The sequence below is a fragment of the Nelumbo nucifera genome, chromosome 5 (genome assembly GCF_055504915.1).
Source record: "Nelumbo nucifera cultivar China Antique chromosome 5, China Antique-T2T, whole genome shotgun sequence".
Taxonomy (NCBI): Eukaryota; Viridiplantae; Streptophyta; class Magnoliopsida; order Proteales; family Nelumbonaceae; genus Nelumbo; species Nelumbo nucifera.
This window is the reverse complement of record NC_142653.1, coordinates 84,363,208-84,389,067: the sequence shown is the minus strand read 5'-3', so window position 1 is coordinate 84,389,067 and position 25,860 is coordinate 84,363,208. Positions and strand designations below refer to the sequence as shown.

The 25,860-nt window shown below is 40.0% G+C and overlaps 2 protein-coding genes across 6 annotated transcripts in view; both read left to right on the top strand.

Moving 5' to 3' along the window:
- LOC104612959 (Tetratricopeptide repeat (TPR)-like superfamily protein) overlaps positions 1-25,860 on the top strand; it is a 74,181-nt gene that overhangs the window by 15,611 nt on the left and 32,710 nt on the right. For 2 of the 5 annotated variants that reach the window (XR_016076157.1, XM_010280627.3), the window contains exons 3-5: positions 10,503-10,644; positions 11,352-11,468; positions 21,234-21,735. Coding sequence is in view for 3 of the 5 variants with exons in the window: in XM_010280627.3 (XP_010278929.1) it covers positions 10,503-10,644; positions 11,352-11,468; positions 21,234-21,735 (761 nt within the window). In the remaining 2 variants the exon portion in view is untranslated. Of the gene's footprint in view, positions 1-382; positions 492-10,502; positions 10,645-11,351; positions 11,469-21,233; positions 21,736-25,860 lie in introns of all 5 variants that reach the window. The other 3 variants (XR_016076158.1, XM_088887463.1, XM_088887462.1) reach the window with 2 other exon arrangements.
- Positions 498-10,622, top strand: LOC148791951 (uncharacterized). The gene is made up of 2 exons (XM_088887464.1): positions 498-7,436; positions 10,490-10,622. The coding sequence occupies exon 1, from the start codon at positions 512-514 to the stop codon at positions 1,832-1,834; it is 1,323 nt and encodes a 440-aa protein (XP_088743590.1). The 5' UTR covers positions 498-511; the 3' UTR covers positions 1,835-7,436; positions 10,490-10,622.

Here is a 25,860-nt window from a genome sequence, read left to right as displayed (position 1 = left end):
AAATAAGAAATCTAACAAAGAAATGAAAAAAAAAACTTAACCAAATAAGAAGTCAAAGAGATAAAGACTCAAAGTGAATAACAAATTGGAAGAAAAATAGGAATTTTATTTCATTTAATTTTGAATGATACAAAGCATACAATGGTTAGATGAATGAAATATGAAAATTGGAAAATGGAATAAATTAATAAAATATAAAAAATACAATATAGTTACAAATTGAAAATAAAAAGTTACGTTATTAAAAAAATCAAATAAATTAAATTAAATTAAAACAAAATTTACAATAATTTGAAAAAATGCTATACAACTATTGAGTATACAAAAGATATTGACTTCATCATTTTCTCTTATTGTTCTTGACTTTGATCATTTTCTTCAGGTGAAACATTAGGTTGTGTTCTCAGTGAACAGAAGGCTATAGAACAAGCAAAGGGTGATATTTTGATTTTCACATCAACATTCAATCCAATGAAGAATACCATATCTGGGTAAGTGAAATAGTCTGGAAATGTTAGGGAGTGGTATGGAGGAAGGAGAGTTTATCATAGCAACAAGCTGGCGAAGGACCTTGAAGGTTGAGGCTAAGCAGTTTCCTTTTGAAAGCTTTAGGGCGAAAGGGAAGAAAGCTTTGAAAATCAGAGAACTAAACAAGGCCATGGTATTACTGGTCGGGAAAGAAGCTGTAGTTTTTTTCTGGACATTCTTGGAGAAAGCAGTTCAGGTAAGTGGAAAGTTAGAGTGCGAAGAATCAAAAGAGGTTAATGGTAGGAGATTTGTAGCAGAGAGGAGAAAGAACTCTAGAGGAAGGTTTATGGCTTTGCTGCAGTTTTTTGGGGAAGGAAAAAAACAAATGGTTTGTTTTCCTGAAGAAAAGTTGGTGGTTGGATGGAAAGAAGTGTCAAATGTTTTGAAGGACTTCTTTACCCGGGAGGGATTTGGAGAAGGTAGCAGCTCTGAGAAGGAAGAACATTTACAGGTAGGGAATGGAGTTGGTGGAGCTAGGAAACAAGAGCTTCAGGCAGAGGTTGCAGGTATACAAATTCTGGGTAAAGCAGCAAAAGATTGCAGAATGGTTTGCAATGAGCTCAAGAACGAGTGGGAGAAAAAGTTTATAGTAACTTCTACAGTACCTCCAAAAAATTGGAGGACAGTTGCAGAAGAGTTGTTAAAGAAATTAAACTTGAACTTTTCTATCATTTTAACCCCCTTTGAGTCTTGTAAGCCCTTGCTTGAGGTAGTTGGAGAGGAGTTGCAACTCTGTGCTTTGAGTTGTAAATTGAACTCAGCTTCTGTATCTATCACAAAATGGACCCCTCATTCAAACTCTAAGGATCTGCATGCAAGGGACAAAGTAATAGTTCGGATATTGGGTCTACTGTTTCATCTTTGGACCTCAGAGGTGTTTGATTCTATAGCTGCTCTGTGTAAGGCAAGATTGGAAGGTTCCTTTGTGGAAGACCTCCATTCAGCTGCAATTTGCTTGAGTAATGTGCATCTGGAAGATATCCCTCATTCAGTAAAACTGATGGTTGATGGAGTGCTCTATGTAGCCTGGCTGGTTACAGCCATTGAAATTGACTTGTGGAGTGAGGGGAGAAGGAAGAAGGATGAGAAGGTTGAAGAAGAGAGGCTATGTGGAAGTAAGGGATTGGTGTTTTCAAATCTGGTTGACATTTACACTAAAATGGTATTCTTGGGAAAGGATATCTCAAAAGGAAAGTTACCAGCAACCAAGGGGAAAGAGCCATTAGGAGAAGAGGAAAAGGAGGTGAGCTACAGGTCCTATGCTCAGGTTTTGACAGAAAGAGGAGGTAGGGAGAAGGCTACTTGACAGGTTTCACCAAATAAGAGGGGTTCTAGTCAAGGTGGAGAGAAAGGACTGAAACTTTATTTAAAAAAGCAAGGGGGTAAGGTGGTAAGAGAAGAGGGCCACGTGGGCACAAATAGGGAGGGAACTTGTCTTAGCCGTAGGGAGAGTTGTTCTAATGGGCCTAAAAAGAGTTTTATTGCAGCCCATAAGAGGGCAGTTGGGGTGGGCTGAGTTACATCAAAAGCTGATTCTCAATAGGCCCTTAAAGGTGTGTTTGGGTCCGACCCAGTCAGCCCATTTAATTTTAAGTCATGTGACCACTACCACGTGGGTCATCTAAAGGGACTGATGATGGACACTAACTTTTGTCCATCATCTTCTCCAATTCAAAGGGACGCAGGGAGGGGAGGTCCTGGGAGTCTCAGCTCGTTGCAGTGGAGACCTGTGTCAGCGCCGGAGCTGGGCTTGCCGGGAAGACGTAATCCAAGAAACAAAAGAGACGGTTTAACAGGGGGTGTAGCGGAGGAGGACGCTTTTTTGGAACTCAGTGAGGATGATTCTGAGTTTGACGAATCTGAAACTTCAAGTATTGGGAGTGTTCGGCCAGAGAAATCCCTTGGGTTTCAAGGGGATGAAAGTTTCGGCATAGAGCGACTTTTCTTGGAGGAAGACGAAGGCAAAAAAGATGACGGTGAGACTGTTATCATCTCCTCTGAAGCCGACTTGGAGGTGGGTAGGGAAGAAGAGATGCCAACCAGCCTGGGTACTGGACAATGCCTGGGGGATCCGGAAGCTATCTTGAGGTCTCAACAGGTGTAGGGTGGTGCGGTTTTGGTTTCTAATTGTTCTTAGCAGGGGTGTAACCAGTAAGGGGGCGTCAACCTCTTAAGTTCAGCCACCCTTTCAACCTCAGTCTAACACCAAACCTTTGGAAACCAGTTTTTGTAGGTCTAGTCCCAAGACAAAAACTTTCTATTGGTTGTCCTTCAACAAAACCCTCCTCTCCAGGTATGTTTAGTCTTTGATTTTAAGAATACTAATGAGTCTTCTATGAGTGCAATAGATTTCATCCAGTTCCTTCCAATGTCTGCCACAATTCAGCAGGTTCCGGTTAGAGATAAGGAAGAAGGGTTTAATGGAGGGTGTATGGAGGCTGAATGAAGGGCACAAGGTGATAAAATCTGGGATTTAGTCTGTGATTCCTTTGAGGAGCTGACTAGGAGAGAGGTAGAAGATGGTTACACTGAGGAAGACTTGAATCTACAGGAGGCTAGCCAAAGAAAGGGAATGAAAGGAATGAGGGTGAGGGAATGGGGAAGCAATCGATGAATCGAGTAGCTGAAGAGACTGAAATTGAAAGAAGTAGTGAGTATTATATCGTATTCCAAAAAGAAGGGGAAGAAGGAAAAAGATCGTCCAAGAAAGAGGAAGCTTTTGGAGGTAGAAAGATTAAAATCAGATGTTGCAGCAAACTTAGAGTTCAGTGCTAGGGGGAAAGAAGGAAAGGAGCCAAGTAAGGGAGGGTGGTGTCTAGGGTGGAAATTTAAGTAAGCCAATGAAGATTCTGAGTTGGAATGTTAGAGGGTTGGGCAATGCTAGGAAAAGGAGGGTAATAAAGGATTTGATTAGAAAAGAAAACTCGAATATAGTCTTGCTTCAAGAAACAAAAGTGGCAGTTTGGGATAGGAAATGGGTAAGAAGTGTGTGGTGCTTTAGAGGTGTAGGGTGGTCTTTTCTGCCGTCATGCGGGGCTTCAGGAGGTATTGTGACTTTGTGGAGGAAAGAGGTGGTGGAGCCTATGGAAGAGCTAATAGGTCGGTTTACGATTTCTTTCAAATTTAAGGGTGTGGGAGAAGAGTTTACTTGGGTGATGATGAATGTCTATGGCCCGAATAGATATGGAGAGAGAAGCGAAATGTGGGAAGAGCTCTATGATATAAGGGGTCTGTGGTGTTTAGGTGGGGATTTTAATGTGATTAGGTTTACAAATGAGACCAATAACCCAAATCAAGCGATCAAAATTAGCATGAGGAGATTCAATGAGTTTATTAATGAGTGTGGCTTGTTAGAAATCCCCCTCCAACAAGCCTTTTTCACTTGGTCCAACCTACAATCTAACTCGAGATGCTCTAAGCTGGATGGGTTCATCTTTAGTTCAGATTGGGGAGAACATTGGTTAGTTCTGTCAGTTAGGGCCCTGCCAAGAGTCACTTCAGATCATTGGCCGGTAAGCATTGGAACTAGGAATTTCTTGAGTGGGCCTAAATCCTTCAGATTTGAAAATATGTGGTTAACACATCCAGACTTTACCCTTAAGGTTAAAGAGTGGTGGAGTTTAGAAGTGGTGGGTACCCTTGGGAGGGGTGTCAAATTTCACAGGAAAATTCAAAGGCTAAAAGGTAAAATTAAAGAGTGGAAGATGGAGTATTTTGGGAGAGTGGAGGAAAAGAAATTAAGTGTTATTTCCCAGATTGAACTTTTGGATGAAAAAGGACACAACTCTCTTTCAGAAGAAGAAAGGACCTTAAGATGGACTCTAAAGGAGTTGGAAGAGATAGTGCCAAGGGAAGAGATGTGTTGGAGACAAAAATCAAGACATCAATGGATTAAGGAAGGGGATGGTAATACTAAATTTTCCATGCAATCGCTAATGGAAGAAGGAGAAAAAACTTCGTGGAAAAGTTAGAGATCAATGGCGAAGTTGTGGATGATCAAGAGGAGATTGCTAATGTTTTCACGAATCATTTCAGGGCAATTTACAAAAGACAGGGGGATGTGAGGCTTAGAGTGGCCTAGATTGGACTTAGAGGTGGTAAATCAGTTGGAAAAGGATTTTGAATTGGAAGAAATAAAGGGAGTTGTGTTTTCAATGGATAGATCTAAAGCTCCTGGACCTGACGGTTTCATTATGGCTTTCTTTCAGGATTGTTGGGATATCATCAAGTTAGATTTGTTGGCAGTATTTGAGGAGTTTGCGGAGACTTACTTTATAAGTCCAGGAATCAACTCCACCTTCCTGGCTTTGATCCCTAAAAAGGGAGAGGCTGATCAACCGAAAGACTTTAGACCCATCAGTCTAGTGACTAGCATTTATAAAATTTTGGCCAAAGTGTTGTCGTTAAGGTTAAAATCAGCCCTGCCAACTTTTATAAGCCAATCACAAGGGGCCTTTATTCAAGGAAGATAGATCATAGATCAAATCTTGATAGCAAATCAATGTGTGGAGGACTTCAAGAGAAGGGGGAAGAAAGGTTTTGTATGTAAACTGGACTTGGAGAAAGTGTCTGACATAGTCGATTGGTCTTTTCTATTGGAATCCCTGAGGAATTTTGGGTTAGAGAAATGGTGTGGCTGGATTGAGGCTTGTTTAAAAACTTTCCATTTTTCACTTTTAGTTAACGGAGTGGTTAGAGGCATCTTTCTAGATTCTAGAGGGTTGAGACAAGGGGATCCTCTTTCTCCTTTCCTTTTCACCTTGGTAGCCAATGTGTTTAGTAGGCTCATTTCGAGAGCTGATGGGTTGGATATATTTAGAGGATGGAGGGTAGGAAGAGAGGGTATTGTGGTGTCATACTTGCAATTTGCGGATGATACAATCATTTTTTGTGAGTCTGGAGATCCCTCAAAGGCTAGAAACTTGAAAGGAGTAATAAAGTTGTTTGAATGTGTGTCGAAGATGAAGGTCAATTTTGAAAAGAGTTGTGTAGTGGGGGTAAATTTGGAGACGGAGGAGTTGGTTGAGGTAGCAAAGTCCTTAGGTTGCCTTACAATCTAGCTGGCCCTTGAAGTACTTAGGTATGCCTCTAGGAGATAATCCAAGAGAAGGAAGATTTTGGAATTCGGTCATGGAAAAATGCACAAAGAAGCTGGCAGTTTGGAAGAGAAACTACATTTCCCTAGGGGGTCGGATCACTTTAATTAGAGCTACTCTTGCGAACTTGCCAACTTACCTTCTTTCCGTCTTTAGAATGCCACAAAAGGTGATTTTGAAGGTAGAGAAAGTCATGAGGGATTTCTTGTGGGATTCAGGGGAAGGGAGGAAGGATCATGTGGTTAGGTGAAGGAGTAGGGGGGTTTGGGATTAGGCAATCTAAAGAAGAAAAATACAGCATTACTAGGTAAATGGCTGTGGAGGTGGCCTCTAGAAAGGGAGAGGCTTTGGCATAAAGTGGTAAGGAGCGTGCATGGTGTGGTAGACAACGGATGGAATGCTAGTGTATCTCGGCGTGCTACACTGAAATCCCCATGGAAGGCTATTCATAGTATTCTTCCCGTTTTCCTAAACCTGATAAGGTATGATGCTAGTACTGGAGATAGGGTTTTGTTTTGGGAGGATGTTTGGATTGGTGACTGTGCCCTCAAGGACCTCTTTCCCTCCTTGTATTCCATCTCGTGTTTTAAAAGCGAGCCAATTCAAAGGTTCGTATCCTCTTCCTTTTCTTTTGGCATAAATTGGAATTTGGGCTTTAGAAGAAACTTGAGAGATTCTGAGCTTGACTAGGTTGCTTTGCTCCTTAAAACTATTGATTTCGTTTGCTTGGACCCTCCTTCTATAGATTCTCGTATTTGGAAGCCTTTACCTTTGGGATCCTTTTCTTGTGCTTCCTTCTTTGCTTCCTTGTGCTCCTCTCCATTGCCTCAACCTTTTCATGGCAAGGAAGTTTGGTCCAAACCTGTCCCTCCTAAAGTTGGAGCCCTTTGTTGGGAAGTCTCCCTTGAGAAAATCAGCACTTCGAATGTTTTGCAAAAAATAAGACCTAGTCTTTGTATCTCTCCTAATCGGTGCACCCTTTTCAAAGCAAACGAGGAAAGTTGCTACCATTTACTAAACACTTACCCTTTTGTTGTAGACCTTTGGGAAAAGCTTTTTGATCTTTTTGGGTGTAGGTGGACAAAACCGGTGCAGATTTGCAATCTTTTTGATCCTACAACTTTCAGGTGGCCAAAGAAAAGAAGAAGAGTTTTGTGGAGGTGTGTGAGAGTTGCTTTGGTGTGGACTGTGTGGGAGGAACGAAATGCTAGAATCTTTAATGGCAAGGAGTGGGATCAAACTTGTGTGTCAGAAAGTATCTTATGTAGGGCTATAAGTTGGGTAAAATCCTTGGATCTGTTCTCCTCCTACACTTTTGATGACATAAGGAGAAATTGGGAACAACTAGCTAAAAGTTCTGCAGTCAGAAGCAAGCCGATGGTGGATGGGAAGTCTCCTGATGTAGGCGTTATTAAACTAAATTTTGATGGCAGTAGTTTGGGCAACCCGGGGCCTTCTAGAATAGGGGGAGTCTTTAGAAATGATGAGGGTCAGATTGTAACTCTATTTTCTGGTCCTCTAGGGTGGGGAGACTCAGTAAATGCAAAACTCCAAGCTGCGTTACAAGGAGCAGAATATGCAAGAGAGTTGGTAGTGGAGCATTTAATGATTGAAAGTGATTCCAAATTGGTTGTTGGATGGCTAAAAGAACCAGAGACGAGCTTGGCCGTACAGGGGGACTTTGAGAAGATTTAAGTGGCTGACTTCAAATATTTCAGTCCCAGTTCAATGGGAAAGAAGATCGGCAAATGGGCTGGCAGACCTCCTAGCTAAACAAGGAGTACATAGGAATCAACTCTTTTGGGCTCAATTGTAAGCTTTATGATGTAGTTTGGAGGCTGCACCTCGCTCCTCTTAGTGGGGAATTGTATGATGTATACTTAGTTCTTTAATTAATAAAATTATTATTATCATTATCTATCAAAAAAAAAAAAACATTAGGTATAGTATCATGCCCTCCTTTGTCTTGTAATCTATCTTTAGCATCCAACCAATCTTTAAAGCAGATGCACATCTTTAGACTTTCATCATTCATACAACTTCTCTTGTCGTCTAACACACTAGTACCTACACTAAAACAAGACTCCGATGGAACTGTAGACACTAGAGGGATTAGTAGATCATGTGCCATGGCGGCGATAACTGGATAATTTTTTGCATGTTCACTCCACCAGACTAAAATATCAAAATTATTTGTTCCCTTTGAGGTGAAGGAAGAATCACCTAAAGTAGAAAAAATTGCTTGTAAATAAAAATTAAGTTCAGTAAATGAACTTGTTGTCGAGGCAGTGGATTTTTGCCTCTTATTAAATAAAGAAGTTTTTCTCTTCCACTACTGGACTCAAGTTCAAACATGGAATATGCAGCTGTACAAGTTTTTGAATTTTTATTATTCCATGTTACTTCAAATTCATATGAACTATACATTTCAAATAATAAACTATTAATTTCTTCTTTTTTCCAATTTCAATATTCATATTTTCACAATATGTTTCAATTAAAACATCTAAACCATCTTTCATAATCCTAGGATCTAATATTCTAGCTAAGCAATAAAGAGGAGAAATGTTCTCCCAATATTTTTTAAATTTATTTTCCATTATTTCAACAATACTTTTAAATTGTGGATTCTTTCTATATTTGCAAAACAATTACTAATCACCATTAATTGATAAAGTAAGTTACAACTAGTTGGATAATAAATACCCGATAATTCATTAGTTGCATCATAAAAATGTTTTAAAAATTCTCTTACACAAATTGCCATTTCCCAGTCTTCCTCAAATATAATATCAATAGGCATTTTTGCATTATAAAAATCACTAACAATTTGTTTGTGAGAAATGCAACTTTCTAACATAGCATAGGTAGAATTCCATCAGATTGAGTGTAAGCCCTATCATTCACTTTGTCCGACAAAAGGGCTGATCCTATCTCTATGATCACCCACTCAGATGAATTCTTAGATTGCCTCAACATACCCAAGTTTGACCCTTGATGGATCTCACTGATTGGCATATCAAAGACAACCCAATCCAACACCTAGTGCGGTACCATAATCAAGTCTAGGGGTTATGTGTAACTTTCCAGTTTTGCCCATTAATCTCCAAGGTTCAGGGCATAACTGGAAAATGGTCCGGGTTTAGTTTTTCATGCAAATACACACTACATGCACTTCTGGTCTAACCCTAGCAATTGAGACAAGCTGCCCCAACTTCTTTGGCAACACACCAGTGTCAGCCTTGGCAGAATAAACTCCCAAAGTCTATTCAATGACTGAGAGCATTCTAAACTAACACGCGTCTCATAAATGTCCAGTTGAAGGGGTAATTACACAGAAACATACCAATATCAACATGAAACAATAATGTACTTTTATTCATTTACAATAAATGTATCTATATATCAATCTGATTGGAGGTGAGGGCATTACACCGTCTAACAAAGCCAACCAATAACAAGCTTTGAGTCCCTTTCAGTTCTCTACATATTTAGCTCCTTGGCTTTCTGAATTCCTTCTATCATAGCATAAATTTGAGCTCTCAACGAGTCTCCCTCTTCTATAGGGACGAAGAAAAGAGCTTTTACGCCATCTTCATTTCTAAAAGCACCTTCCATGCCTGATGGTCTAGGATTGCCTTCACTACTACCATCAAAATTCAGCTTCATAAATCCAATGGATGGAGGGGTCTAGGATGTTCTAGTAACAACTTTCAATGGAGTAGAGTAAGCCACATTGAAATGGGAGATAGGTTGGGCACATGCCTGGTTACCATGGCCTAGACTTATCATGGGTTATGTTTGGTTCATTAGAAGCTAGGGCTGGGTGTGGGCCTAAACATAAGCCCAAAATTGAGTTTGGATTGGGCTCTGGTGGTTCTGAGCAAAGCATAGGGTATCCAGATTGTAATTTCAAGAAATGGTTGTTTTTGTTTGTTCATTTTTTTTTCATTTTCCCTTTTTATTCTTCATTTTGTTCTTATCTTATCTCTTATTAAAACACTCTTTATCTAAAACTAAATGATTTCCTATTTAACATCAATTTTATACTTGATATGTAGGGGTGCTTAGGGTTTGGTTAACCAAATTGGGCCTTTTTTCCAAACTGAACAAGTCTTTCAATTTTTGGAAAACTGAAAATCGAAACTGAACCAAAACCAATCGGTTAATTGGTTGATTGGTTTGGTTTTTGATTGTTTGGTTCTTCGGTTTTTCAGTTTTTTTTAACTTGTAATATATATTATCAATAAATATATAATTATATAATATAAATACTAGAAATATATGTAATATATTATATATTATAAATATATTTATATAATACATATACTGGTTGGTTCAGTTAATCAGATTTTTCAGTTTGGTTTGGTTTTTTGGTTTTTGGTGAACACCACTAGTAGTAGTTATTCTCCATATATTTTGTTTTTAGTTACTCCTGAAACTGGACCAAAATGTTGAGATTTGAAGTTTTCATCAAAATTTGTCCATTTGTTTTATGTTTTGAACAAGATAGTTGGATGTCGTTTTTATTTTTGTAAATTCCTTAATATTTATTGATTTTTTATTTGTTTAGTTTTTCTGTTCATGCTCAGGTTTTTATCTCTCAGCCAAACTTATTCCAAAACAAAGTTTCTAAGGTTTACCTAAAGAGGAAAAAGCCAACTCCACGAAGAAACCTTACTGACAAAGTCAAATCTAGTTGAATGAGTTTCCATATGTTCATATTTGTTTTATAGGTTACGAGGCATAGGGTATATAAGCTATGAATCACTTTTCAACCATTTTGAGAGATTTAAGTTATGTAAACTTATGTACATTATATCATCTACATCTATGCAATTTCATTTCTTACTATTGTTTTCTAGTTTTCATTTGAAGGTTTGCAGTGAAGTTGTGGACCTGTAACTTCAATTCACAGCTTGCAAATGCTCTGATAATTGAAGGTGATTACCGAAGTTCAATTTCTGCTTTAGAACGTGGATATATATGCGCCACTGAAATATCCTATCCAGAGCTTCAGGTTTGTGGAAGCATAATAAAAATTTTATATGGCAGTTGTGTGCCATCTTTTAATCTTCTTAATATACTGAATTCAGAGGGAGGCATGAGTAAAAGCTATCCACTCTCTCTCTGCTTTATGTGATGCAAAAACCTGGGACTTAGAATCTGTTGTTGATTTTCTTACCAAGTAGACTTTTTTATGTCAAAGTTTGACTTGATTGGTTAATCCTAACAATTGGGTCTGTGTATTTGGGAAAGTCAAGATTTACCTGAGGTGGCTTGAGCCCCACTGTTAGAAGGTCATCTTACACTGCACTTCTAAGAACCTAGGTTCAGACCATGATGAACTGGTTTGACCAGATGCGAAATTGTAAGCAAAGAACTTTGATGGTACAAAGACTTGAGATCTCCTTTGGGGCTACACTAGGTGGTGTGCAGATTCTCATATTTAATTTTCTGAAAGTACAAAGGAGAGCATATAATTTGAATGGTTCAATCAAATGAGTTCTTTTTATGATTATTTGTAAGCAATCAGATGAATCTATGTCCCAAGAGAGTTCCTTTGGTGATCCATTCATTTTTGCCAATTCTTTGAATCTGACTGGTTTCATTACAAACACATGCATATGGGAGGCACTTGGGAGTTTATTCTGTTATCTCCTTTTCTGTGTTGCATGGTGTATGGTTTTATTATTTCTGATGCTTTATCTTATGATGGTGAGCCAGATGTTTTTTGCTACTTCTGTTCTGCATGTGCACCTCATGCAATGGGATGATGTAAGTTTGGTTGAGAGAGCTGTTGAAAAATGCAATGAGGTCTGGGAGTTCATTCAACCTGATAAAGTAAGTGCCATTATTATCATATCTTATTTTTGTAAGTTTTTATATACATGCCTGATGTATAAATGCAATTAATAGATGGAGCTTTGATTGAAAGTTTATAACAAGAATCTTTACAGTTGGTGGTTCATTTGAAAAATATAATGTAAAGCTATAGCTGTATCCTCTAAACTGATCTTTAGGATAGTTGGTGCTTTATGTTTATTATTTTTTATTTGTAGATAATGCTTGATAATACCAATTTGGAGTTGGTATGTGAAAGGAACAAACTTATTTGTATTTCTCTTTGTATCAATCAAACTCAACTATTACTTCGAACCGATTTGACATCTTCCCTGGCTCAGCCAACTGATGGTGGCTCAGATCAACCCACCCCACCAACTGAGCCACCTTCCTTTTCCTTTTTTTTTTATTTATTTTTGATTGGTAACGTTTCAGGTTTTATTGAAAGATGATATGGTATTAGAGGAAGTCATGCCTTGCACCCCAAAATACATATGGGCTAGCCCTTGCTGCCTAACCCCTAAGTTCTTTTACTTGATTGATGGTCCCCCTTTACAGCTGGTTTCTGGTCATACCTTGTCTTGTCAATGTGTCAACTAAACCATTGGCTGATCTAGAGACCCCATGTGAAAGGTTGCTCTTATCTCCCTAGCTTATCATCTCACTTCATTAATTTTTGTTTTGATAAATAAGATAAGATAAATTTCATTAATAGAAAACTAATGCTGTTAGGAGAGGCACGAGCTGCATCCTCTCCTAACAGCAGGGAGAGTCAAAAGATAGAAAACAGATTCAGTCTACAATTGAGCCCAATACAAACTTTCCCTGTTTACCCCTTGTTTTGCAAGACCATCAGCCATAGATTTTGCTGATCTCCCCACCCATTGTATTTTTTTTTTTTGATCAATAAAGATTTCATTAATTCACCAAAGAGGTTACATAAGGAAGACAAACACACTTATCTTTCAAGTACAATCAAGAAAACAAAAGAATAGGTAGAGACAAAAAATTACAACTTAGCCCAAAACATTGAATCCCTTTCTGCCCCTTGTTTAACTAAACCATCAGCTAGAGAATTGGCTGATCTTTTGACCCAACACATTTTAACTTCCATCTCCTACACCAGCCACTCAAATTTCCTCCTCTGATTACTATATCTCCATAAACCGTTGCTGTCTGCATTCAGCCACCCTATCACCACCTCCGAATCCCCTTCAATTAAGAGTTTTCTGATGTTCATCTCCTTGGCTTTCTGGACTCCTTCCATAATTGCAAAGATCTCAACTCTAAGGGAGTCACCCACTCCAATTGGGCCTGAGAACAAGGCAAAAATGACCCCATTCTCATCCCTAAAGACACCCCAATCCCTGATTGTCCAACTACTCCCATCAAAATTTAATTTCATGAACCCAGCAGGTGGAGGTGTCCAAGACACACTCATTATTGACTTGGTCTGTGTGCACTTTGCTATTTCACCCCACTTCGTCAACATGTCATCCACTGTGTAACCTGTGAATAGTTCCGAAGATTTCAGCCACTGTACAACCCTAAAATGAATGATAGCCTTTAGTTCTTCCACCCCTCTCTCAGCCGCTGAGAATATCCTGAAGTTTCTTTCTTCCCATATTGTCCAACATATTGCAGCCCTCAAACCTCTCCACATAGTCCTTCCCCTTTTCCTACGCCACCTAAAAACAGAAGGGGAAAAAAGGCCCTGCAGATCTGATGAAGGGTTCCATCTACACCCAAAGAGGGAAAAAACCCATTCCCAAATTGACCTCGCAAAATGGCAAGACACCAGTAGGTGAAAACCAGTCTCCCCATCCGCTTTACATAGAGCACACCAATGGGGTGACAAGCAAGTATTGGGTCACTTCTTTTGGAGTAGATCACCAGTGTTGAATCTTTCCAGATAGGCTTCCCAACAAAAACTACTAACCCTAGGAGGGATTGCTCTGCACTAAACCTCATCAACAGGGAAAGGGGGAGTTACAAGACTGGTGGACTGGCTTAGGACTTTGAAAAAGGAAGCACAAGAAAAGAAGCCAGTGGGGGTAGGGGTCCAAATTCTAGAGTCCGCCCTTGTGGGTTCTAAGACAACATTATCAAGAAGTTCAAGAAGGCTCGAAATATTTGCAAAGTCTGAATCCCTCAAGGCCCTTCTGAGACCCAAATTCCACCCAAGCCCAGAATTGGAAGAGGACGAGGTAATGAAGGATGAAACTGGCTCATTTTTAAGATCAGATAGAGCATACAAAGAAGGAAACTGATCCTTTAGAGGGGCATTCCCCACCCAAGTTTGTTCCTAGAATTTTATGGAGTTACCGGAATTCAGATCATACCTGATATTGGGGGAGAATACTGGAAGCAGATCGTGAATCGCTTTCCAAGGAGAAAAGCTTGTGGTCCTAGCTTTGATTCCAACATCCCAACCATTGTGCTCCAACCCATGTATACTTGCCACTATTCTAGCCCATAGCTTCTCCTTCTCCAAGGGGAACCTCTACAACCACTTCCCTAGAAGAGCCATATTCCTTCTCCTAACATTCCCGAGCCCCAAATCACTACAAATTTTACTCCTGGACACTACCTCTTAGCTGACTCTATGATCCCTCTTCTCCTCTCCCGGGTAAATTAGCAAGCGTGGCCTTAATCAGTGTAACTCTTCCACCAAGAGAGAGGTAATTCTTTTTCCAAGAGACCAATCTTTTTTCAAACCTTTCCACCACCGGGTTCCAAAAGCTCTCCCTCGTAGGGTTGTCACCTAATGGTAACCCTAAGTAATTCAATGACCACCCTGACACTTCACACCCCAACACTTCTGCACTCTCCCTAATCTCTCCCTCCTCCATATTCACCCCTGCTACACAACTTTTCCCAAAGTTCACCTTCAAGTTAGACATTTGCTCAAACAGTTGTATCACCAACTTCAAGTTCCTGATAAAGCTCACACTAGAAAGGTGTTGTTGGTTCCAAAAAGTGTTTTGTTTGATCTTGTTGCAAATAAGCCCGGGAGTGAAATGGGACCAGTGGGAGGAGGTGCTGGAGACCCTTTCGGGGCTGGGACCATTACTACAGTTAGGTTGGATGGTGCAAATTACTTAGAATGGTCACAATCTGCAAAGATGGCCATTGGTGCTTGTGGGAAATTAGGGTATATCACTGGTGAAGAGGTGAAACCCGAAACTAACAACTCCTGATGGGTACAGGAGAATTATATGGTGATAACTTGGTTGTGTAATTCCATGTTGCCCCATATAAGTAAAATTTTTTTATGGGCAAATACAACTAAGGAAATATGGGATGGGGTTGCAGAAACCTATTCACAGAGGGAGAATGTTGCTAGGGCTTATCAGTTGTGAAATCAAATTATTTCTATAAGGCAGGGAGATAGATCTGTTGCAGCCTATTTTTCAGCCCTTAAAACCCTGTGGCAGGAGATTGACCATTTAGAGGCATTTGCTTGGGAAACCACTAAGGATGCAGCTACCTATCAGAAACATCTAGAGAAGTATAGGGTGTTTGAATTTCTTGTTGGCCTTAATCCTGAGTATGATATTGCACGACAACACCTTCTTTCCAGGGACAATGTTACTCTCTCCCAGGCATATGCCTTTGTGTCAGGGGAGGAGTGCAGGAGAGATGTGATGATGAAAAACCTTATTCCTGATCAGTCTGCCATGGTAAGTGTTGTGAAACCTAAACAAAGTGGAGATCGGGGTGGCAGTGAAATCAAGAAGGAAGATAAAAGAGATTTGATCTGTGACTACTGTAAGAAGCCTAAACACACAAGAGATACTTGCTGGAAGCTTCACCCACATCTTGTGCCGACTAGATTGAAAAATAAGAAGGGAAATGCACACATGGCAGTTACTGGTGACATTCCGGCCCCTCCTACTACAACTGCTCTGGAGTCTGTTGCAGCTGCTGCAATAAGGGCCGAACTTGAGAGGTATGGGCTACTTCTGAACCAGCGGGATACAACCAGTTCCAGTTCAGCCGCAAGCGAACAGCAAGGTACAGGTGGCATTAGTGGAGTCCACTCTACTTCCTTTGCTCACACAGGTAGTTCACACGTCACTGCAAATTATGTTTCTACTTCAGGTAAGGAGGGACCTCCTTGGATTATAGATTTTGGAGCCTCAGAGCACATGACCCAGAGCTCTACTATTTTTTCAACTTACCAGCTCTGTTCTGGCAGAGATAGGGTCTCCACAGCTGATGGATCCCATGTTCCTATTGCTAGGAAGGGATCTGTCAAGATTAGTGATTCTATTTCTCTACCCTCTGTCCTTCATGTTCCCAGATTGAACACTAATTTGTTATCTGTTAGTAGTTTGGCTAAGAACCTGAATTGCTCAGTAATTTTTTCTCCTGGTCATTGTATTTTGCAGGATCTAGATTCAAAGATGACGATTGTGAGTGGTCGTGAAGTGAATGGAATCTACCTCCTGGATGTCCTCCTCATCAGAGTCATCATGTCAGTAGGGATAGTGAGTTAGGGTTTGTGGGTCAAATTATGCTTTGGCATAATCGTTTGGGCCATTTACCTTTTTCTTCTTTGAGTTTTTAGTGCCCAAAACTTTTTGAGTCTGTTAGTTTGTCAAGTCTGGAGTGTGAAGGTTGTCAGCTTGGAAAGCATTGTAGACATTCATTTAAACCTAGTAATAAAAGATGTTCTTCTTCTTTTGATGTTATTCATTCGGATGTGTGGGGCCCTTACCATGTTCCTTCTATGGGAGGCTATCGCTATTTTCTCTTATTTGTGGATGATTTCTCACGATACTCGTGGATTTACCTGATGAGATTCTGCGATGAAGTACCACCCTTGGTGAGGCAATTTTATCAGATGGTACTAACACAGTTTGGAACAAGAATAAAGGTGTTCAGATCCGATAATGCCAGGGAATATTTTGAAAGACACCTTGCCTCATATATATTAGAATATGGTGTTGTCCATCAGAGCAGTTGTCCCTACAGTCCACAGCAGAATGGTGTTGCAGAAAGGAAGAACAGACACATTGTTGAGATTGCAAGAAGCATGAAGATCACATCTACAGTTCTGGTTCAGTTTTGGGGTGATGCAGTTCTCACAGTAGTATATCTGATTAACAGGGTGCCCTCTCGTATACTTGGATTCAGCACCCCATTCAGTCTCCTTTTTCCTCAGGGGGAGATGTTTCATATTCCTCTCAGGGTGTTTGGGTGTGTCTATTTTGCACATATCCTTGGTCCTCACCACTCGAAGCTTGATCTCAAGGCAAAGAAGTGTGTCTTCCTTGGATATGCAGAGAATCAGAAAGGGTACTGTTGCTATGATCCAGTCTCTAGGAGCCGGTTTGTTACCATGGATGTCACCTTTTTTAAATCCATGTACCTCTTCTCAAAGAGTCCTTAGGGGGAGTGTTTTGGGGAAGTGAGTCAGCAGTCTATTCCTCTCCCAGTTCCAGTCCTTGTGTCTACTCCTGTGCTTGACCACCACCCTGTGTCACCTACCTTGCCACCTCCTTTGCGTTCTGCTTCTTAGCATTACTTACGACAGAGACTTTACAAGGAGGTTGATTCCACTACAGCGGAACTCACATCACTTCCTGTCGATTCCTTGGAGACTCCAGATTCGGCTGACATGGATTCAGGTATTCCTCTTGGTCTCGCTACTGTTTCAGTTCCCATTGATCCTACTAACACTATTACAGATAACCTTGATCTCCCTATTGCTCTCAGAAAAGGGAAGAGAAGTGTACTGCTCATTGTATTTTGCTGTACTTATCCTACAGTGGACTTTCTCCTTCCTACCGTGCTTTTCTTTCCTCTCTTGATTCAGTGTCTATACGCAAGGGTGTTAGTGAGGCTTTCTCCAAACCTTAGTGGAAGACAACTATGTAGGAAGAGATGACAACTTTGATTAAGAATCAGACATGGGACATTGTGGATCTACCAGAAGGCAAGGAGACAGTTGGATGCAGATGGGTTTACATAGTAAAATATAAGGCAGATGGAAATATAGAAAGGTACAAGGCAAGACTTGTTGCAAAAGGATACACACAGACCTATGGCATTGATTACTTGGAGACCTTTGCACCAGTTGCAAAGATGACCTCTGTTCGGATACTTCTTTCTCTTATTGCCTCATACTCTTGGCCCTTGTTTCAACTTGATGTGAAGAATGCTTTCCTAAATGGGGATCTACAAGAAGAAGTGTATATGGATCTTTCTACTGGCTTTTACAATGATACTGAAAAGGGAAAGGTGTACAGGCTTAAGAAGTCACTTTATGGCTTGAAACAATCTCCCAGAGCATGGTTTGACAGATTCAGAAAGGCCTTGATTGCTTTTGGCTACACTCAGACTCAATCCGATCACACCTTGTTTGTGAAGCGAAGGGGATCTTTGGTGTCAGTCCTAATTGTTTATGTGGATGATATTGTTGTCACCGGGAATGATCTGAGTGAGATTGATGGTCTGAAAAGGAATCTACATAAAGAATTTGAAATTAAGGATCTTGGAGAACTGAGATACTTCTTAGGCATTGAAGTTGCAAGATCAAAACATGGAATTTTTATCTCTCAAAGGAAGTATGTCTTGGATCTCCTTCAAGAGATAGGGAAACTTGGAACAAAGGCAATCAACACCCCTATTGATCATAACCATAAAATCAATGCATTAGAAGGTGAACCAGTAAAGGATATTGGGAGATATCAAAGACTTGTGGGTCGGCTGCTATACTTGTGTATGACAAGACTAGACATTTCCTATGCAGTAAGTGTAGTAAGTCAATACATGCATGCTCCACGAGTCTAGCTTTGGGAGGTAGTTGACAAGATTCTTGCTTATCTGAAGGGACACCCAGGCAGAGACATATTGTTTACTGATCATGGACAGTTGAAACTAGAGGCTTATACAGATGCAGATTGGGTAGGATGCCTTGATGACAGTAGATCAACCTCAGGAGTGTGCACCCTTGTTGGGGGTAACCTTGTCTCATGGAAGAGTAAGAAACAAACAGTGGTGGCAAGATCAAGTGTTGAAGCCGAATACGGGGCCATGGCACATGGAGTTTCAGAACTTCTCTAGATCCGTTCCCTATTAGAAGAAATTGGTGTATAGGTAGAAGAACCTATGATGATATACTGTGATAATTAGGCAGCAATTAACATTTCCCATAACCCAGTCCAGCATGACCGAACTAAGCACATTGAAGTGGATAGACATTTTATCAGAGAAAGGGTAACTTCTGGAGAAGTTTGTCTTCAATACATTGCTTCTGATCTACAGTTCGCTGATGTTCTCACAAAAGGTGTTGCAAGGAACAAGCTGGAGCATGATCTATGCAAGTTGGGAATGTGTGACATTTACTCTCAACTTGAGGGGGAGTGTTGAGTTGGTCCGAGTTGTTTTTTATTTAGTTAGGAAGTTGTTGGGCTTTAGGCCCATTAGTTTATGTTTTTTCAAGTTGTGATTGTTCAGCAATATTAGTAGCCACCCTACTAAGGGCATCCTTGTAATATCTCATCCTTTAAGTTAAGTATAAATATAATGAGAGGTAGGCGGCTAGGGTCAATTCTGAATCCTGGTTGACTTCCTACTCTTTTCTTCTTCTCCTTTCTTCTCTACTGCTGAAATCTTCATCTTCCCCCTCTTTCCTTTCACAAGAAACTCGACTAAGTCTGCAATTAGTTATTTCTACTCTCTTATTTTGGGGGAAATTGGACCTTTCCAAACTACTTTAACTGGAAAATTAGCCAAGGGGTAGTGGAAGCCAAAGCAAAAAGAAAGAATGTCCAAGAGAAAGACTCAATAGCATTGGTAGTCCAAACTCTACAATCAGGTCTTATGGAATTTAGAAAGACTCCCTGCAAATACTCAAATAAGTTCCAAGATCAATTGCACTTCACACTATGGCCTCTCCGAAGTCCAATGTCCCAGGCAAATCTTGAATTAGATATGGAAACACAATATGGAATTGAAATGTTTGGTTGCATGACAGAGAGAGGTTGGGAAGTTTGAGCTATGGAGGCAAGGTCTTCACCATAGATCTTTCCACGATCTTATTTTATCCCTGCAAGAAACATCATACCATTCCTCCTTGTCTGTGCCTACTGGAACCATCACCAAAGGGAAAATGACATAAGACTAGTTGTCACCCCTCCTCATTATACCTTTTCTCTGATAGGTTCTATTGAGCTAAGTAGCCAACTCCTATTGCAAATGCTCTCTGTTTGATCATTGACTCTGTTCATTTGATCTTTGAAAACCCTGAATTCCTTTAAATGCTTCAATCTTGCCCCCAACAAAAGATGATCTGATATAGATCCTTTGGAATAAAAATCAAGGAATTTAATTCTCAATCATTTAAAGTGTGGCACAGATGAGGGTTCTAAACCACCTGGTCCCACACTAAGCCCCTCTATTTTTTTGGTGGTAAATAAGGTGTTTAAGAGAATCTCGAATAAAGAGGGATTTATGACCCAAGAAAAAAACAAAAATCCCCAATAGGATATAAAAAACACATTTCATCTCGCTCCAAGTAACAAAAAGCAGCCTCAAGCACAAAGGCAAAGCATAAAAACAATCCAATACTTGTCACCAAAACCAACATTTGCATCCGAAGCTCCATGCAATCCCACATTTTATCCGAAGCTTCATGCAATCCCACATTTCACTCCACCTTGACACATGCCAAAACAAACAAGCCCACATGCTGGTTTTCTACCCCCATCACCTCTCCCATTCCCCTAAAAATCCTAGAAGATCCATTCACTGTCTTGGTTAGAAGGCCAAAACCTTGGAAAATTCAGTCTCTGTTTTCTTCTTGCCTTTTCCTCTTGTCAGTTGTCACTTCTGGTTCCTCCACCCAGAACTCTCGAGACTGCTTTCTTTACAATGCACCTCATCAGTTCTAGTGATCAACTCCCTACTGGTCAAATGCTTACCCATCCTTTTTTATTCCAAATGTCTAAATGTGGCCTTGACATTCTCCTCACCTTCCAGAAAGAATTATCAGAGTGACCTAACCACAAGCCTTGTCCACTTGAAACTCCTAGCTATCACTCCATCCAGAGACAATTCAGTTCCTCCAACCTCCCTTCTATGATTTGTTGTAGGATAATAAATTTCTATGCATTGGAAGCACAGATATGCTTGAGTAATTTTCATCTTGTATTTTCTGCTTCCTTTTGGAAATGGATAATTAGAATGGCTGATGGATATAAATCCTATGTTTTGGTATGATCGCCTGTGTAAATAGTCCAGGTTGATGTGTATGCCAGTGTAATATTTGGTACAAGCAGCATACAGATAAAATTTATGTTATACTTTTCCTAGGTGCAACTTGAGACCATGGTTCAAGATATTGACATGCATTATACCAAAAAATGGGTATCATACATATTGATTGGTCAATACATCTTTTTTTTTTTTTTCAGCCTGATAATTGTCAGATAGGCTGATGAGGTTGTGTTCTATCATCACAAACATTCAAAAACCCCAAACCTTCTCTATTTCATCTCTCGGCAGCCTTCGAAACCGATATGATACTCCCCATATAGGTTTGAGGCAAATGATTTATTTCTTGTTGTGAAATCTGTCAATGTTCTGATGAAGAATGCAATGAGTATCTATATTCGGTCATCTCATTCACCAAAACTGTGCATTCATGTTTTTCTGCAGAATTTTACTGTTCACTTCATTGTAATATGATTTTCAGCAATATGGTTCTGATTACCTTTACCGACACTATATTCTTCATTTTTCACATTCAACCAGAGACATCAATGCCTTGGTTTGTTCTTCTACAATGAGCTGCTGCACATGTTCTATAGGCTCAGGATATGTGACTACAAGAATGCTGCTCAACATGTTGAGAGATTGGATGCTGCTGTGAAGGCTGATTTGCAGCAGGTGCAACATATCCAGGGCTTGATCACAGAGATAAATAACATAAATCGGAGCCTCTCTCGGTCTGACTTACATCCTAAGGAAAGATCAGCCCTGTTCCAAAAACAAAGTCAGCTTCAAGAGCAGCTGAGAAATATAACTGGATTGAGTTCAACCGGCAATGATTCTATGGAACTGCCTCATTTTGAAAAAGTGAAACAGAGATGGGGAGATAAGCTAGAGCTAGCACCTCCTCCGATAGATGGAGAATGGCTACCAAGGAGTGCTGTCCATGCACTGGTTGATCTTATGGTAGTCATATTTGGGCGTCCGAAAGGGTTATTTAAAGAGTGTGGAAGGCGTATTCAATCTGGATTGCATGTGATCCAAGGTTTATTTCTTTTCTTTTTTCCTTTTCCCCATTCCCTCTGGGCCACTTATATATTCCATGGATTTGGTTTGTCTTTATTGGTTTATTTGGTTGAGTTCAATATTTAAGCTTATAACTGAAGTTAAATCTCATGCTCATGTTTAATTTGTCATATTATACATTCCATGCAATTCCCCCCCCACCCCACACACACACACACTCCCCTAAATATAAAGTTCCATTTTCTGTAAATACAGCCTGTTGTGTGAGCTTAACTGGATGGTTGATTTGAGAGGTGAGATGGAAGGTACTAAAACTTAAGAATGGTAAAATGGTGGACAGAAGCCTGAGAATGAATTCTGGACCAGCTGGAATAGGTTGCATATTCCTCAATACCAGTGTATGCATGTTTCCAGCTTCCAGTGGTCCCATTGGAGGTTCCAACTCTACAGAAACCACTTTTAGAGCCCCTCCACATGGTGGTAGGTATCTGAAAACGAAATATATTTTCTTATACTAGGGTACTCCATGAATGCAATAAAAGGACTCAAAACATGAATAGTCCATTGGCCATGACAGGCTGGCTGTTAGTTGGCTGCAGAAGGAAGACTCAAGTCTGTGGAAATTCTTAAATGAGAAAAAGAAAGTTAACCAGCTAACTCAGAACATGGAAATTCAGTTTCAGTGGTCCAAGAGGAGTGCTAACTCTGTGGCAGATTCTTTGGCCAAACAAGGGGTGGGAAGAGTTAATCTCTTTTGGGCATTGCTGTAATTTGTTTTCTAATTTTAGGGAGGGTTAAGTGATTTTACCTCTCCCTGTTGTGACATTCTCTTTTCTATTCTTCTTAATAAAAGTTTCTGTTATCAATCAAAAAAAAAAAAAAAAAGAAAAAGAAAACATGAATGGTCCATTGTACTTGAAGCATCTCATCTCATCTCATCTGAACTCAAATCAACTCAGCTAATCCTTGTCCCAAGTTTATGTGGTCGGCTACATGAATTCTGTTCTGCCATTCTGCTTTGTTCAGTGCCATACTCGTTAAATTATTATCCCTTAAATTATTTTGCACTACTTCAACCCAAGTCCTTTTTGGTCTGCCCTTAACTCTTCTAGACCTTTTCAACATGTAATGTATCACTTTGTCTTCCCTATGCTTTAGTTGGTTTTCTCTGCATGTGCCCAAGCCATCATAAATCTACTTTCCCTCATTTCATCACCCATTGGAGCCATTCCTAGGTTCCTTCAAGTAAGTTCATTTTTGATCTTTTATCCTTTCTATTTTTTCCACTCATCCATCTCGATATTCACAATTCTGTCACTGAATTTCTGGATATGTTATTTCTTGACTACCCAACACTCATACAACATAGCTTGCCTTATAATTATGTTTTAGAAATTTCCTTTTAGCCTAAGTGGTATTCTCCTATTACAGATGACTATGGATGCACTACTCTGTTTTGCCTATTTTGCTCTAGTTCCAAGAGCAACATCCTCCTTAAGTTCGCCCTTATTATGGATTATCAAACCAAGGTAACAACAGTGGTCACATTGAGATATTTCTTGCTCTCCAATCCTAAGTGTACCCTCATTTCTGGCTATTATTAAATTCACATTCCTATTTTCTGTTTTAATCTACTTACCACAAAACCTCATCTTTTGATGCTAAATGAAATGAGGGAATCCTTGGGAAGTTTGCATTTTGGATTAGCTGGATCCTTGGGGTGTTGAATCTTTAGGAAGATGATCAGCAAGGAGCAAGGTCTGGGATTGGAATTTTTTTTAACCTGTATGGTGGCAGCACTGTAACTAGTTAGTATTTTTTTTATTGATAACCATGTATTTGTATTTATTGAGAAGAATGAATTTCTTTCTTCCCATAAAGACCAACATACAATCGCCCTAATACACCTCCACATGATCCTTCCTCTTTTCATTGGTTAGTTGCAGTAAGAGGGAGAAAACAGGCTTTGCCCATTCATTGGGGGGTTCCAACTACACGCAAAAAGGGAGAAAACCTATTCCCATATAGTTTTAGCAAAAAGGCAAGATAGCATTATGTGGTAACCAGTTTCCCCATCAACTTTGCAAAGAGTACACCTATGTGGGGATAAACAAGTTTTGGATTTCTTTCTTGGAAACCTATCACTTGCGTTAATCCTTTCCAAGGAAGTTTCCCAACAAAATCTCCCAACTTGAGGAGGAATGGACATACACCAGACCTCTTTAACAAGGAAGGACAGACCAGGAAGAGCAGCTGAGCAGGTGGCTGAGTTAAGGTTTTAAAAAAACGAGGCACAAGTGAAGGGACCCAAGGGAGAGGGGGTGACTAGAAGCAAGCGGCAAGGTGGGCTGGGGAATGGGAATATTAAGAAAAGGAATATGACATTATTGGGGAAATAATGGTTATGGAGATTTCCATTAGAAAGGGATAAACTATGGGCAAGGATAGTGGTTAGCATTCATGGGCTGGAGAGTAATGGCTGGGATCCGGAAATCCTGGCAAGGGCCACAAGAACTTCTCCTTGGAAGGCAATCCATAATCTCCTTCCAGTCTTCTCTCAATGGACCAAGTATGATTTGAATTCAGGTGACCTTATTAAATTCTGGGAACAGACTTGGGTAGGGGATTCTCCTTTGTCAAGCCAATTTCCATCATTGTATGCTCTCTCTGACCTTAAGAATGAGCTTATTTCTTCCTTTCAGTCCCTTCCGATACTTCCTCTGGTTTTGGATGGAATTTGAATTTGAGAAGGGCTGTTGGTGACATTGACTTAGAAGAAACTATGTCCCTCTTGGCAATCCTTGAAAATGTGTTTCTGAACCCCCAAAAGGAAGATTGCAGAATATGGATCCCATCCCCCTCGGGATCTTTCTCTTGTGCTTCTTTCTTTCAGTCCCTTTCTCAGCATCCTACTTCCCTTGGGATGCCTTTCCTTGTTAAAGAAATTTGGTGCAAGCCTATTCCACCTCGGGTTGGGAGTTTTTGCTGGGAAACTTTCTGGAAAGAATAAACACTTGTGATCTTCTTCAAAGAAAAAGACCCAAGACTTGTCTTTCCCCGCACCGGTGTGTTCTTTGCAAAGCTGATGGGAGAGACTGGGTACCACTTATTAGTGTCTTGTCATTATGCAACAACTATTTGGGCTTGGGCTTTGTCTATCTTTTGGGTGTAGTTGGATCCCCCCTTCGAATGCACAGAGTTTATTTTTCCCTCTTTTTTCAGTTGGCATGCAAAGAGGGGTAGGATCATGTGGAGGAGTGTTAGGGCTGCTGTATGTTGGTCTTTGTGGGAAGAAAGAAACTCCAGAATCTTCTCGGAAAAGGAGAGGGAAGCTGAGAACTTAATGGAGATTATCCACTTAAGGGTAGTGCACTGGCTGAAATCCATGGATTTGTTTTCAGACTTTTCTGTGGATATGCTGTTGAGAAATTGGAAAGAAATAGCAAAATCAGTCCAGGTCAAGAGGGTCATTAGTCCTTGGATCCCCCCTTCTGCTGGGTATATAAAGTTAAACTTTGATGGCAGCAGCTTTGGGAATCCAGGACAATCAGGAATTGGAGGGGTTTTCAGAAATGAGGAAGGAAATACTATAGCCCTTTTCTCTGGTCCAATTGGAGAGGGTGATTCTCTCAGGGCTGAGATATCAGCAGCCCTGGAAGGGATCCAAAGAGCAAGAGAACTGGATATTAGGAGGCTGATTCTTGAAGGAGATTCGGAGATAGTAGTAAGTTGGTTAAAGGAAGACAAGCCTGGGTTGTGGAAATACAACAATGAGAGGAAAAAATTTAAATGGCTGGCAAAAGATATTGAAGTTAAGTACAGCTTGGTTAAAAGAACTGCAAATGCCTTTGCTGACGGGCTAGCTAAGCAAGGGGTGTATAGGGCTTCATTGTTTTGGGCTTCTTTCTAATTTTGTTTTGTGCTTGTGGGGGATTTAAGACAGTTTACCTGCCTCTGTTTGATTGTAATACTTCCTAATTAATTCCAATGAAATTCTGTTATTGATAAAAAAAAAGAAATCTATGGACATTTTAAACCATGCCAAAAGTAGATCATACATAGAAAACATGGAAAAAATCCTATGTTTTTACCCCACATCTCTTATAGTGAGAGTCTGTTAACAGCTTTTAAGGATTGTCCTTTA